This window comes from Aquarana catesbeiana, linkage group LG01 (assembly GCF_042186555.1).
Source record: "Aquarana catesbeiana isolate 2022-GZ linkage group LG01, ASM4218655v1, whole genome shotgun sequence".
NCBI classification, from domain to species: Eukaryota; Metazoa; Chordata; class Amphibia; order Anura; family Ranidae; genus Aquarana; species Aquarana catesbeiana.
Genome location: NC_133324.1, coordinates 108435691 through 108450247, shown reverse-complemented (window position 1 = coordinate 108450247; position 14557 = coordinate 108435691). Strand labels below are relative to the sequence as shown.

Below are 14557 nucleotides of genomic sequence, written 5' to 3'. Positions count from 1 at the left end.
AAAAAAATAAAAGTTTTGCCCCAGTAGGTGATGTGAAATCAGAGCCCGTTGTGTGGGTGGATTTTGCTGTGTTTGGGTAACTATGGGACCCGGGGACCCGCTCCTTTCACCCGCCCAGGCTGGCGGCAATGGAAGCGCCTCGGACAACGGCAGCGTCTTCCCGTTACAAGTCACAAAACATCAACGATCGCGTGACGTCACCGCATCCACAGAATGGAACGCGGGGAAATCCTCAGCCCGGGCAGCCAATCACAAGCAGGAGGGCGGGGTCTTTTCCATGTGCAGAACAACGCAGCCCTGATGAGAAGGGATTCCCTCTGGTGACGTCACCAACCTTTCCTCCTCAGCCGCCAATCAGGGCGCAGGACAGGTGATTCCCGCTGCTGCAGCCGCTTGTTCTCCACCTTTATATAGAAGAATGGGACCCATGGGAGCATCGCAGGGATCAGACAAAGACACAACTACATCCAGCATAGGAAGAGAAGAAGGATGGAGTGGAAGCTGGAGAGGTTGTCTGTCCCTAAAGTCAGGAGAGAGGAGCAGGTGATGTGGGTAAGTAGTGTGATCTATGGACCTACCTGGGATGGTCCTCATCCTTCTGATCAATAATCAATACTATGACGTCATCTCTCCTGCAGGAAAGTATTAGGAAAACTTTTGGAAGAGATTATAAGAGGAGCAGAAAATCGGATTTACAGAGGATAAGTAAGGTCAGTGACTCTATGTATTTATTATATTATTCCTGTATTATAATAATGATAATTTGGGAGTTGATGGAAGTGATCACTGGGATTGATTGGGTGAAATGGGTGTTTATACTTATAGATGAACTTTTCTACTTTAGTATTACCAGGGGGTTCAAAAAATACCGTATGTCAGATCTGTCATGTGTGTTCTAGTTCCTAATTTTAGAACATGTAGTACTTTTTTTTTTATATAATTCAATTTTTATTACATTTTTTACATTTAGGACAAACCATACAATACTGTACAAAAAGATATGTAAAAAAAAAAAAAAAAGAGTAGACTGTATATATATATATATATATATATATATATATATATATATATATATATATATATATTTACACTTTTATCTTTGCTCTTCTACCTCAAATCACATGACAAGTTGCCCCAATGTGAACGAGGGCTTAGATGGATTCGACTAACAAATTAAAGCTGAACTTTAGCCTGATACACACAAGTTTTTTTTTTGTTTATTTTAACCCAGAGGGCTGAAAAAAAAAAAAAAAAACTGATAGAGTGCCGCACCAACACAAGCAATGTTAGTGCGGCAATCACCCCCCGCAGCTGTGCTACTGTATTGTGACACGGAGACTCCCCCATCAGAACACACTGATTATTAGTATTATACAGGATTTATATAGCGCCAACAGTTTGTACAACATGAGGACAACTGATCAGCGCTCACAGCCATTGGCTGCAAGCACTAATTGGATGCTGGTTTTCTAAGCATGTCCCTTTGACAAAAGCCAGACAGACAGCTGTACACAATGAACTAATGTTGGCCGGTTCCTGCTGAACTGGTCCCAGCATAACTCTCTTTAAGCAATTACCGCTTAAGGGTTTTACATAAATAAATCAAAGCTGATTATTGTAGGCACCCCTGTCAGTGGTAAATGGTTTGTCTCAGCCCAGTAACAGACTTATTGGCCAGATCACCAAGTAAAATTAAGAGAAGAAAAATGCTAAAAAAAAGAAAACTAATGCAGCCACACATCTAAGAATCAGTAAGCTGCAATATATTAAATTTTTGTATTTAGGTTTAATACCATTTAAGCTCACCAGAGCAGTTCTGTAAAAATGGTTTCAGGGTGTCTAAAATAAAAATGACATAAAATGTTTTGATGAAGGGGAATAGCATTACAAATTCTGTACCCAAGCAAAGTCTTTAGTACCGTATACTTTTGAGTTGGGATGCTGCATGATGGACCAGTGAGGCAGTGCTTTGCTAGCTGGCTGTTGTAAGCTTAGAACTGACAGTTGCTAGATGCACTCCACACTGTTCTATTTCCAAGCCGCAATTGAAGGAGCTCTTGCGCCATCTTGTGGAATGTGTTATATCTGCAACAAATGCAACAGTGGTGCTCACAATGTAACCATGTTAAACTGCTGTTCAATATACTTTCATGAAGAAATATGTGTCCACCGAGATCCACTTTCAGGTAGGCAGTGTATTTTAGCTGGCTGCTTGTTATCCAGTCCAGCAGTCGCTGATACCTTGCCACCTGCATTTGAGAAGTGACGTCGCTGAACGGCTGCAGTACACCGGAGTTCAGTATGTGAGAAGAAGGCAGTGTAATGTTAGCTGGTCGGTAGATAAAATACACCAGTTAACTCGCATTTGCCATCTTTCTGCATGCACTTTCACCAAATACATCTGATTCTCCTAAATAGAATGTATAAGTTTAGAATGTATCAGTTTTCCTATATATATAGTATTTTACAAAAGTGAGTACACCCCTCACATTTTTGTAAATATTTTATTATATCTTTTCATGTGACAACACTGAAGAAATGACACTTTGCTACAATGTAAAGTAGTGAGTGTACAGCTTGTATAACAGTGTAAATTTGCTGTCCCCTCAAAATAACTCAACACACAGCCATTAATGTCTAAACCGCTGGCAACAAAGATGAGTACACCCCTAAGTGAAAATGTCCAAATTGGGCCCAAAGTGTCAATATTTTGTGTGGCCACCATTATTTTCCAGCACTGCCTTAACCCTCTCGGGCATGGAGTTCACCAGAGCTTCACAGGTTGCCACTGGAGTCCTCTTCCACTCCTCCATGACGACATCATGGAGCTGATGGATGTTAGAGACCTTGTGCTCCTCCACCTTCTGTTTGAGGATGCCCCACAGATGCTCAATAAGGTTTAAGTCTGGAGACATGCTTGGCCAGTCCATCACCTTTACCCTCAGCTTCTTTAGCAAGGCAGTGGTCATCTTGGAGGTGTGTTTGGGGTCGTTATCATGTTGGAATACTGCCCTGCGGCCCAGTCTCCGAAGGGAGGGGATCATGCTCTGCTTCAGTATGTCACAGTACATGTTGGCATTCATGGTTCCCTCAATGAACTGTAGCTCCCCAGTGGCGGCAGCACTCATGCAGCCCCAGACCATGACATTCCCACCACCATACTTGACTGTAGACAAGACACACTTGTCTTTGTACTCCTCACCTGGTTGCCGCCACACACACTTGACACCATCTGAACCAAATACGTTTACCTTGGTCTCATCAGACCACAGGACATGGTTCCAGTAATCCATGTCCTTAGTCTGCTTGTCTTCAGCAAACTGTTTGGGGGCTTTCTTGTACATCATCTTTAGTAGAGGCTTCCTTCTGAGACGACAGACATGCAGACCAATTTGATGCAGTGTGCGGCGTATGGTCTGAGCACTGACAGGCTGACCCCCCACCCCTTCAACCTCTGCAGCAATGCTGGCAGCACTCATACATCTAATTCCCAAAGACCACGTCTGGATATGGCGCTGGGCATATGCACTCAACTTCTTTGGTAGACCATGGCGAGGCCTGTTCTGAATGGAACCTGTCCTGCTAAACTGCTGTATGGTCTTGGCCACAATGCTGCAGCTCAGTTTCAGGGTCTTGGGAATCTTCTTATAGCCTAGGCCATCTTTATGTAGAGCAACAATTCTTTTTTTTTCAGATCCTCAGAGAGTTCTTTGCCATGAGGTGCCATGTTGAACTTCCAGTGACCAGTATGAGAGAGTGAGAGCGATAACACCAAATTTAACACACCTGCTCCCCATTCACACCTGAGACCTTGTAACACTAACAAGTCACATGACACTGGGGAGGGAAAATGGCTAACTGGGCCCTATTTGGACAATTTCACTTAGGGGTGTACTCACTTTTGTTGCCAGCGGTTTAGATATTAATGGCTGTGTGTTGAGTTTTTTTGAGGGGACAGAAAATTGACACTGTTATACAAGCTGTACACTCACTACTTTACATTGTAGCAAAGTGTCATTTCTTCAGTGTTGTCACATGAAAAGATATAATAAAATATTTACAAAAATGTGAGGGGTGTACTCACTTTTGTGAGATACTGTAATTAGGTATATTTGACAGACTTAAAAATACTCAGATGTTGTGTTTTAATCAACAGTCATAAATGTCAAGCCAAATTCTGGAAAAAAAAGCTTTGTTGAACATGTATTGTTGTTATGTAAAAATGTTTTACTTGTAACTTTCATTCATTCTGACTCCGCTGTAAGTTCCAAACTTCCAGCTCTGAGAATTAGACTCCTGGCTCTAGTACACGGCATACACTGAAGACCATGTGGGTCACTTGCACTCCACCTCCTCCATTAATGAAACATCTTATATTCTTTTCACAAAATACAACGTGTTCTGTGATTGGACAAGGGGAGATCGTGATGCTCATCACGCCTCGTCCATTGACAGAACACCTTGTACACTTGTGTGCACAAGCCCTAAATGTTACCCTAAATGTTACATATACACATTTGTGCATACATACTCCAAATACATTCATATTTATATGCCTATATGGTGGGCAGCTCCACACTGAAGGAACTTTTCTCACTAGGACTCTCTAAATGTGACCTTTTACTTATCACTACTGGTCATGCTATCTCATTTTATTTTACCAACATCTATGTGGTGCCTACCTTAATGTTCCATTCAATTTACATATCCAATCAGATAGTCCATCTCATCAAATATGTGTCTATATAGATATATATATATATATATATATATATATATATATATATATATATATATATATATATATATACATACATACACTATATTACCAAAAGTATTGTGACACCTGTCTTTAAACGCACATGAACTTTAATGGCATTCCAGTCTTAGTCCGTAGGGTTCAATATTGAGTTGGCCCACCCTTTGCAGCTATAACAGCTTCAACTCTTCTGGGAAGGCTGTCCACAAGGTTTAGGAGTGTCTATGGGAATGTTTGACCATTCTTCCAGAAGAGCATTTGTGAGGTCAGGTGCTGATGTGGACAAGAAGGCCTGGCTCGCAGCCTCCGCTCTAATTCTTACCAAAGGTGTTCTATCGGGTTGAGGTCAGGCTGGTCAGGCTGGTCAAGTTCCTCCCCCCCAAACTCACTCATCTATGTCTTTATGGACTTTGTTTGTGCACTGGTGGGCAGTCATGTTGGAACAGGAAGGGGCCATCCCCAAATTGTTTCCACAAAGTTGGGATCATGAAGTTGTCCAAAATGTATTGGTATGCTGACGCCTTAAGAGTTCCCTTCACTGGAACTAAGGGGCCAAGCCCAACCCCTGAAAAACAACCCCAAGTCATAATCCCCCCTCCACCAAATGATTTGGACCAGTGCACAATATTGAACCCTATGGACTAATGCCCTGTACACACGGTCGGATTTTCCGATGGAAAAAGTGTGATCGGATTGTGTTGTCGGAAATTCCGATCGTGTGTGGGCTCCATCGGACTTTTTCCGTCGGAATTTCCGACACACAAAGTTTGAGAGCAGGGTATACACAAATCTGACGCACAAAGTGCCACGCATGCTCAGAATAAATTAAGAGACGAAAGCTATTGGCCACTGCCCCGTTTATAGTCCAGACGTAGGTGTTTTACGTCATCACGTTCAGAACGATCGGATTTTCCGACAACTTTGTGCGACCGTGTGTATGCAAGACAAGTTTGGCCCAAAATCCGTTGGAAAAAATCCGATGGATTTTGTTGTCAGAATGTCCGATCAATGTCCGACCGTGTGTACAGGGCATTAGACTGCAATGCCATTAACGTCCATGTGCGTGTAAAGGCAGGTGTCCCAATACTTTTGGTAATATACTGTATATGATAATACAATCAGATTGTATTGTGTATGGCCAACTTTATTCTTTGGGGCCACTGCTGAGACTACTTTTGCCTAATCCAGCATTTCTAAGCAAATTCAGACTCTTAGCACTGCAACCCCAAAGAGGCTCCCAGAGCAATTATTACATGTCTTCCTCCTTTAGCTCTAGAGCATATTATTAAATGAAAAGTGGTTGGTTGTTAGGGGCATCATAAGTGTTTGTTTTTGTCAGACACTTACAGTTGTGTGGTCTTCTATTGCACGAAAATATCAAAAGTTAGTTTTTTTTTTTTTTTTTTACTTTTTACATATAATATTAGTACAGACTGTTTACTGTTTACAGTATGTTATGTTATATCTGAAGTCAGTGCTTTCTGCGCGCTGTCACTGTGATTGTTAATTCTTTGGGACTTGATCAGTAAAGCAGTGCAAAAAAAAAAAAAAGATAGTGTTGTGCAGAGTGTGGTGACAACTGGTATTTATTTTTAATTTCATTTTCTGTAGTAATACCTGTTAAGCATTGATTTCTGATTCATTGCTGTTGGTTATTGGATTCTGCACATCAGCACTGCATTATTGGGGTTGATTTACTAAAGTCAAATAGGGTGTTCACTGTGCAAGGGAAGTTGCACTTTGCAAAGGAATTTTCCCCAGAGCTTAATGAATGTGATGACTTTTCACTTTGCAAAGAATACCCAATCACATGCAAGGAAAAAAAAAAAAAAAAAACTGCATTTGGCTTGCACATGATTGGAAGATGGAAGTCAGCACAGCTCCACTATATTTACTAAGCTCTGGGGAAAAATCCTTTGCAAAATGAGCTGTTTGCCTTTAGTAAATCAACCCCAATGAACCAAGTCTTGTAACTTCACACACAGCCAAGGAAACACTGTATAGTTTACCATGTGTGGTGATTAGGCAGTGTATTGTTAGTTAGCTGTGATGTGAAGGTCAGCTACTACATACACTACCACATCAGCACACGTTATGTCTTCTGGAGATAGGGGCATAGAAAATAGGAACGATTAAAAAGAATTGTGATGATGTCATTGACTAGTCATTTTTAAAAACTGTCATATCTATTACAGAAGAGTTTTAAAGAAGTACAACAGATCATGCAAAATTATGTTTGTTCACTTTTACATAAACCAGCTTTTGTTTCTTCACAAAATAACAGGCTCAACTGTAAAGATATGCACATTTGTAATTGTTCATGAAAGTATCTGAAATAAGAACTGTCTGTGTTACTCCAGTAATCACTCAGTTTCCAGTAATCTATGTCTAGCCGGGCTGCAGGCTGAACATGAGAAATCAATTAAAGTGCTTGTTAAGCCACTCTAACCTGTATACACCATCAGCACTGCTTCCTATTGCAGTGTCCCCCTCTGTGTTTGATTTAGAAATATAAATGCTGCAAATACCTCATTTCACAGCCGAGATTGCAATCACATGACCAGCCAGCTCTCTCCTTTCTTCCTCTGAGAGATGCAGTGGGCGGGGCATCAGTCTGGAGGGGAGGAGGAGAGAGGTGGCTAGTCATGTGATCGCAATCGCGACTGTGAAATTAGGTATTTGCAGCATTTATATTTATAAATCATACACAGAGGGGGACACTGCAATAGGAGGCAGTGTTGATGGTGTATACAGGTTAGTGTTATGCAAGCAGCAGGAGGGGGAAGGGGGCAGCACTGTCACGAGCAGAGATGGGAGGGGGGAGGAGGACACAGGAGCAGAGAGGGAAGCTGCAGATAGCAGGCTGCGGATGACGGAGGCACGTAAACTGACCACGGTGTCTGGTCTCAGGAGCCATGATACACCGTGGTCAGTTTACAGAGGGGAGGGCAGAAACTGGCAGGATCAGCCTGGTATTTCAGGTGTTACAGGGGGCCAAATGACACAGGACAAGCACTGTGTTATATAACATGCTTTAAAGGAGCAGGATCCATTTTTTTGGGGGGGTTAACAAACGCTTTAATGCTTCTATCAATGCTAATCAGCATGGGGGAATCTGCAGTGCCAGCTATTGTATGCAGCATCCGTAGCTGTCTGAATACCCGAACAGTGACTACATCGATTGGATGCAGTTAATTTTTTGCTGACAGATTTCCACCTGGCACCTTCAATTTTTCCATCCACTTTTGTGAAACTGGGTGGTGCCAACAGCGGTACCTCCAGTTTGAATTTCAGCTGATTCAGCAGAAATCATCCAAAATTCAAGCCATGTATGGTAAGCTTATCATCTAGTGCAGATTTGAAGAAAATGAAGTATTGGCTCTCCTTCATGGGGAACCTCAAATAAGTCATAGTGTAGACACTTGGAAAAATGGGTTTCTATTTTAACTATTTGAAGTGCATATGTGGATACTATTAACTGCATACCTGTGAATGTAAACAGGAGATCTTTTATATGTGGTCATTTGTATTTAAGTTTCCTGGTACTTTAAATGGTATTGCTAGTGCAAATGTTTTCTTTTCTAGTTTTGGATAAGTAAGTATTGGTTAAAACTCTTGTATTTTGTGCTATATGTGTTCCATTGGGTAGATGCTCCTTCATTCCCTTACCCCATGCATAGAACAGGGTGTCCTCTTAGCCCCCATTTACACTATGTTGTGCATTGCATGTTTTTGCATGTTGCTGCACTTTGTGCAAAGGGCAACACATTTATTTTAACAGATGTGGTAAAGAAGTACCGGAACTTTTTGAACTTTGTGCATTTTTTTTTGCCTTACATTTTGTTGCTTTTTTACCAGTGGATCTGCAGACTGAAATAAAACCTCAAAACATTTTTTAACAGTCCTATTTAACTTAAAATTAATTTTGACTAGAGTTATATTTAAAGTCTTTAGCCAAAAATGTTTTTTTTTTCATTTGAACCTGACAGAGGTTAAACTACTACTGTTCTATCTACCACCACCCTGCTCATCTGCCCCACCAATGTACCCCCTGCTCTTCCACCCCACCACTGTACCCCCTGCACATTTGCTCCACTGCCATATGCCCATGCTCTTCTGTCTCACTACTGAATCCCCTTCTCATCTGTCCTAACACTGAGCCATTCTGCTCATCTGCCCCACCACTGTAACCCCCTTTCTCATCTGCCCCACCAATGTACCTCCTGCACATCTGTCTCACCTCTGTTCCCCCCTTCTCTTCTGCCCCACCACTGTAACCCCCTGCTCATCTGTCCCACCAATAAATCTCCTTTCAAATCTGCCCCACTGCTCTAACCCCCTGCTTTTCTGTCCTACTACTGAACTCCCCTGCTCTTCTGTCCCACTGCTGAACCCCCTTCTCATCTCTTCCACCACTGTACCTCCCTGCACATCTGCCCCACTGATGTAACCTCCTGCTCTTCTGTCCCACCTCTGAACCCCTCCTGCTTATTTTCCCCACCTCTGTACCCTCCTGTTCATCTGCTCCACTGCTGTACCCTCTTCTCATCTAAGATATGTGTGATATACAGAGTGGTGAAGGGAAGAAAAGATGAGACACATCTACCTGTCCTGGCACACTCATCCCCGTTGATCCACCTCTCACATCCAGCCCACATGCTGGTATGTGATGTATGTGATGTATGTAATGTCACATACAAGCATCTGGAATGGATGCGCAATGATGAGCTCAGGTCAGGGGCATTTTCTGAAAGCAGTGGGCCTGTATGCAGGATCATAAATTGGGCCCCCGTAGCTGAGAAAAAGTGAGGTGCTCTGCACCACAGGAAAAATCATTTTCATTGCGCTGAATACTGGCTCTGGCTTAAAGTGACACAGAGTGCTGGGGTTCAGTAGTAAGTGATGCAAAAGTTCAGGAATAATTTCAACAAAGTTCCCAGAAGCTCAACAGTAATTCCACAAACTGTCACCTGATTGTTTCCCATCTTTTACAATGTGTGGGGGCGCAGTGCCTCCCCTTCAGTGCAGGTGCGGTGTGGAGAATTCTGAAATTGGAATGCATTAGTGTCTCACTGACACTTCCCTGCACTGCTCTGCTGATGGGGAGGGAGTCGAGTGCCGGTGTTCTGCCATATAGTGTCCTCGTATCAGATAGTGTCCGCCTCGTACTGCGCAGGCGCAGCGCCTGCGCAGTACGGAGGAGCAGGAGATGCCGAAAATGCCCGAAGTTGATCAGCTGACCATCAGCTGTACACGGCGCTCGGGCACCTGTTAGCGATGGCAGTGTAAGAGGGCCCCTCGCGGGCTCGCTTCGCTCGCCACGCTTCGGGCACGGCCTCGCTGCGCTCGGCAAATATTTATTCTAACTCTATGTCCACTTGGATAGTAGGGAATGATCCTGGACATAGGGTAAGAATAAATGCGCAGGCGCCGTGTACAGCTGACGATCAGCTGTTGAACTTCGGAGACTTTCGGCGTCTCTTTTGTCCTCCGTACTGCGCCTGCGCAGTACAGGGAGGACACTATATGATAGGGGACTGAATTCGATAAGACACCGGCAAAAGAGGCTTCCCCCTCTCCCTCTCTCTCCCACGGCTTTCACATGCTGGAGGCAGAGGGACAGACCAGTGTGTCAGGCAGCCAATAGAGCTGCTCTTCTGAGTGGTAGGGTGTGACTGCTAGGTTGCTCCGCCTCCCACCACCCCCTTAGCCAATCAGATTGCCCAGCCCGCCACATTTGATCAGAAGATGCTAGTGACCAGAGCAGAACAGGATGCAGAGGATCCGACATACCTGAGAATAAAGAAGGTATGATCATGTCCCACACTCACTGGTAATGCAGAAGTCTAATAATTGGTGTGTTCTCCTGTCCTGTGTGTAGATTAGACAATGATCAGGGATGACTTCCCCTCCATCTTCTCACACTGCTTCTTATCTGTGTTTGTATTTACACAGCACCTGACTGATGATTAGACTTCTGCAAGACTTCCAGTTGGTGTCAGCTATCCCTGATCTTTGAAGGAATTAGCTGGTCAGGCTGGGAGGAGCTTCACAGACCTGTTAACCATTTACTGTCCTCTTGTGCTTGAGAAATGACTGTTAGAAAATAAATTTGTTTGTTTTTTTTGGCACTTATAGTTCTATCTTATAAACTCCTGTTTGCAGTGATCAATGTTTTTCCGCACTGGTCACTGCTAGGACACACTTGTACAATGCCTGCAGTCTCTGACCGTCTCCTGTTACATGTCTGCAGTCTCTGACCGTCTCCTGTAATATGTCTGCAGTCTCTGACCATCTCCTGTGTTATATCTGCAGTCTCTGACCATCTCCTGTATTATGTCTGCAGTCTCTGACCCTCTCCTGTATTATGTCTGCAGTCTCTGACCATCTCCTATACTATGTCTGCAGTCTCTGACCTTCTCCTATATTATGTCTGCAGTCTCTGACCCTCTCCTATACTATGTCTGCAGTCTCTGACCTTCTCCTGTACTATGTCTGCAGTCTCTGACCTTCTCCTGTACTATGTCTGCAGTCTCTGATCATCTCCTGTACTATGTCTGAAGTCTCTGACCCTCTCCTGTACTATGTCTGCAGTCTCTGACCCTCTCCTATACTATGTCTGCAGTCTCCGACCCTCTCCTGTGTTATATCTGCAGTCTCTGACCTTCTCCTATACTATGTCTGCAGTCTCTGACCTTCTCCTATACTATGTCTGCAGTCTCTGACCCTCTCTTGTACTATGACTGCAGTCTCTGACCTTCTCCTGTACTATGTCTGCAGTCTCTGACCTTCTCCTGTACTATGTCTGCAGTCTCTGACCCTCTCCTGTACTATGTCTGCAGTCTCTGAGCCTCTCCTGTACTATGTCTGCAGTCTCTGACCCTCTCCTATACTATGTCTGCAGTCTCCAACCCTGTCCTGTGTTATATCTGCAGTCTCTGACCTTCTCCTGTACAATGTCTGTAGTCTCTGAGCCTCTCCTGTACTATGTCTGCAGTCTCTGACCCTCTCCTATACTATGTCTGCAGTCTCCAACCCTCTCCTGTGTTATGTCTGCAGTCTCTGACCATCTCCTGTACTATGTCTGCAGTCTCTGGCCATCTCCTGTACTATGTCTGCAGTCTCTGACCCTCTCCTGTACTATGTCTGCAGTCTCTGACCCTCTCCTGTGTTATATCTGCAGTCTCTGACCATCTCCTGTACTATGTCTGCAGTCTCTGACCCTCTCCTATACTATGTCTGCAGTCTCCAACCCTCTCCTGTGTTATGTCTGCAGTCTCTGACCATCTCCTGTACTATGTCTGCAGTCTCTGACCCTCTCCTGTACTATGTCTGCAGTCTCTGACCCTCTCCTGTGTTATATCTGCAGTCTCTGACCATCTCCTGTACTATGTCTGCAGTCTCTGACCCTCTCCTATACTATGTCTGCAGTCTCCAACCCTCTCCTGTGTTATGTCTGCAGTCTCTGACCATCTCCTGTACTATGTCTGCAGTCTCTGACCATCTCCTGTACTATGTCTGCAGTCTCTGACCCTCTCCTGTACTATGTCTGCAGTCTCTGACCCTCTCCTGTGTTATATCTGCAGTCTCTGACCATCTCCTGTACTATGTCTGCAGTCTCTGACCCTCTCCTGTGTTATATCTGCAGTCTCTGACCATCTCCTGTACTATGTCTGCAGTCTCTGACCCTCTCCTGTACTAAGTCTGCCGTCTCTGACCATCTCCTCTACTATGTCTTCAGTCTCTGACCCTCTCCTGTACTATGTCTGCAGTCTCTGACCCTCTCCTGTACTGTGTCTGCAGTCTCTGACCATCTCCTGTGTTATATCGGCAGTCTCTGACCTTCTCCTGTACTATGTCTGTAGTCTCTGACCCTCTATTGTACTATGTCTGCAGTCTCTGACCCTCTCCTGTACTATGTCTGAAGTCTCTGACCATCTCCTGTAGTATGTCTGCAGTCTCTGACCATCTCCTGTACTATGTCTGCAGTCTCTGACCATCTCCTGTGTTATATCTGCAGTCTCTGACCTTCTCCTGTACTATGTCTGCAGTCTCTGACCCTCTCCTGTCCTATGTCTGCAGTCTCTGGCCATCTCTTGTGTTATATCTGCAGTCTCTGACCTTCTCCTGTACTATGTCTGTAGTCTCTGAGCCTCTCCTGTACTATGTCTGCAGTCTCTGACCCTCTCTTGTACTATGTCTGCAGTCTCTGACCTTCTCCTGTACTATGTCTGCAGTCTCTGACCATCTCCTGTGCTATGTCTTCAGTCTCCAACCCTCTCCTGTGTTATATCTGCAGTCTCTGACCATCTCCTGTACTATGTCTGCAGTCTCTGACCCTCTCCTGTACTATGTCTGCAGTCTCTGATCCTCTCCTGTGTTATATCTGCAGTCTCTGACCATCTCCTGTACTATGTCTGCAGTCTTTGACCCTCTCCTGTACAATGTCTGCAGTCTCTGACCCTCTCCTGTACTAAGTCTGCAGTCTCTGACCATCTCCTGTACTATGTCTGCAGTCTCTGACCCTCTCCTGTATTATGTCTGCAGTCTCTGACCCTCTCCTGTACTATGTCTGAAGTCTCTGACCATCTCCTGTAGTATGTCTGCAGTCTCTGACCATCTCCTGTACTATGTCTGCAGTCTCTGACCATCTCCTGTGTTATATCTGCAGTCTCTGACCATCTCCTGTAGTATGTCTGCAGTCTCTGACCATCTCCTGTACTATGTCTGCAGTCTCTGACCATCTCCTGTGTTATATCTGCAGTCTCTGACCTTCTCCTGTACTATGTCTGCAGTCTCTGACCCTCTACTGTACTATATCTGCAGTCTCTGACCATCTCCTGTGTTATATCTGCAGTCTCTGACCTTCTCCTGTACTATGTCTGCAGCCTCTGACCCTCTTCTGTACTAAGTTTGCAGTCTCTGACCCTCTCCTCTACTATGTCTGTAGTCTCTGAGCCTCTCCTGTACTATGTCTGCAGTCTCTGACCCTCTCCTGTACTATGTCTGCAGTCTCTGACCTTCTCCTGTACTATGTCTGCAGTCTCTGACCATCTCCTGTACTATGTCTTCAGTCTCCAACCCTCTCCTGTGTTATATCTGCAGTCTCTGACCATCTCCTGTACTATGTCTGCAGTCTCTGACCCTCTCCTGTACTATGTGTGCAGTCTCTGACCCTCTCCTGTGCTATATCTGCAGTCTCTGACCATCTCCTGTACTATGTCTGCAGTCTCCAACCCTCTCCTGTGTTATATCTGCAGTCTCTGACCATCTCCTGTACTATGTCTGCAGTCTCTGACCCTCTCCTGTACTATGTCTGCAGTCTTTGACCCTCTCCTGTAATATGTCTGCAGTCTCTGACCCTCTCCTGTACTAAGTCTGCAGTCTCTGACCATCTCCTGTACTATGTCTGCAGTCTCTGACCCTCTCCTGTACTATGTCTTCAGTCTCTGACCCTCTCCTATACTATGTCTGCAGTCTCTGATCCTCTCCTGTACTATGTCTGCAGTCTCTGACCCTCTCCTGTACTATGTCTGCAGTCTCTGACCATCTCCTGTGTTATATCTGCAGTCTCTGACCTTCTCCTGTACTATGTCTGTAGTCTCTGACCCTCTCCTGTACTATATCTGCAGTCTCTGACCCTCTCCTGTACTATGTCTGCAGTCTTTGACCCTCTCCTGTACTATTTATGCAGTCTCTGACCCTCTCTTGTACCCTGTCTGAAGTCTCTGACCCTCTCCTGTACTATGTCTGAAGTCTCTGACCATCTCCTGTAGTATGTCTGAAGTCTCTGACCAT

The 14557-nt window shown here is 44.5% G+C and overlaps 1 protein-coding gene across 1 annotated transcript in view; it reads left to right on the top strand.

Moving 5' to 3' along the window:
- Window positions 1-324: 324 nt before the first annotated feature.
- Window positions 325-14557, top strand: part of CDC20B (cell division cycle 20B) — a 93151-nt gene continuing 78918 nt past the window's right edge. Inside the window, exons 1-2 of the mRNA XM_073622761.1 lie at window positions 325-552; window positions 639-710. Of these exons, the coding sequence (XP_073478862.1) occupies window positions 490-552; window positions 639-710 (135 nt within the window). The 5' untranslated portion in view covers window positions 325-489. The remainder of the gene's footprint in view (window positions 553-638; window positions 711-14557) is intronic.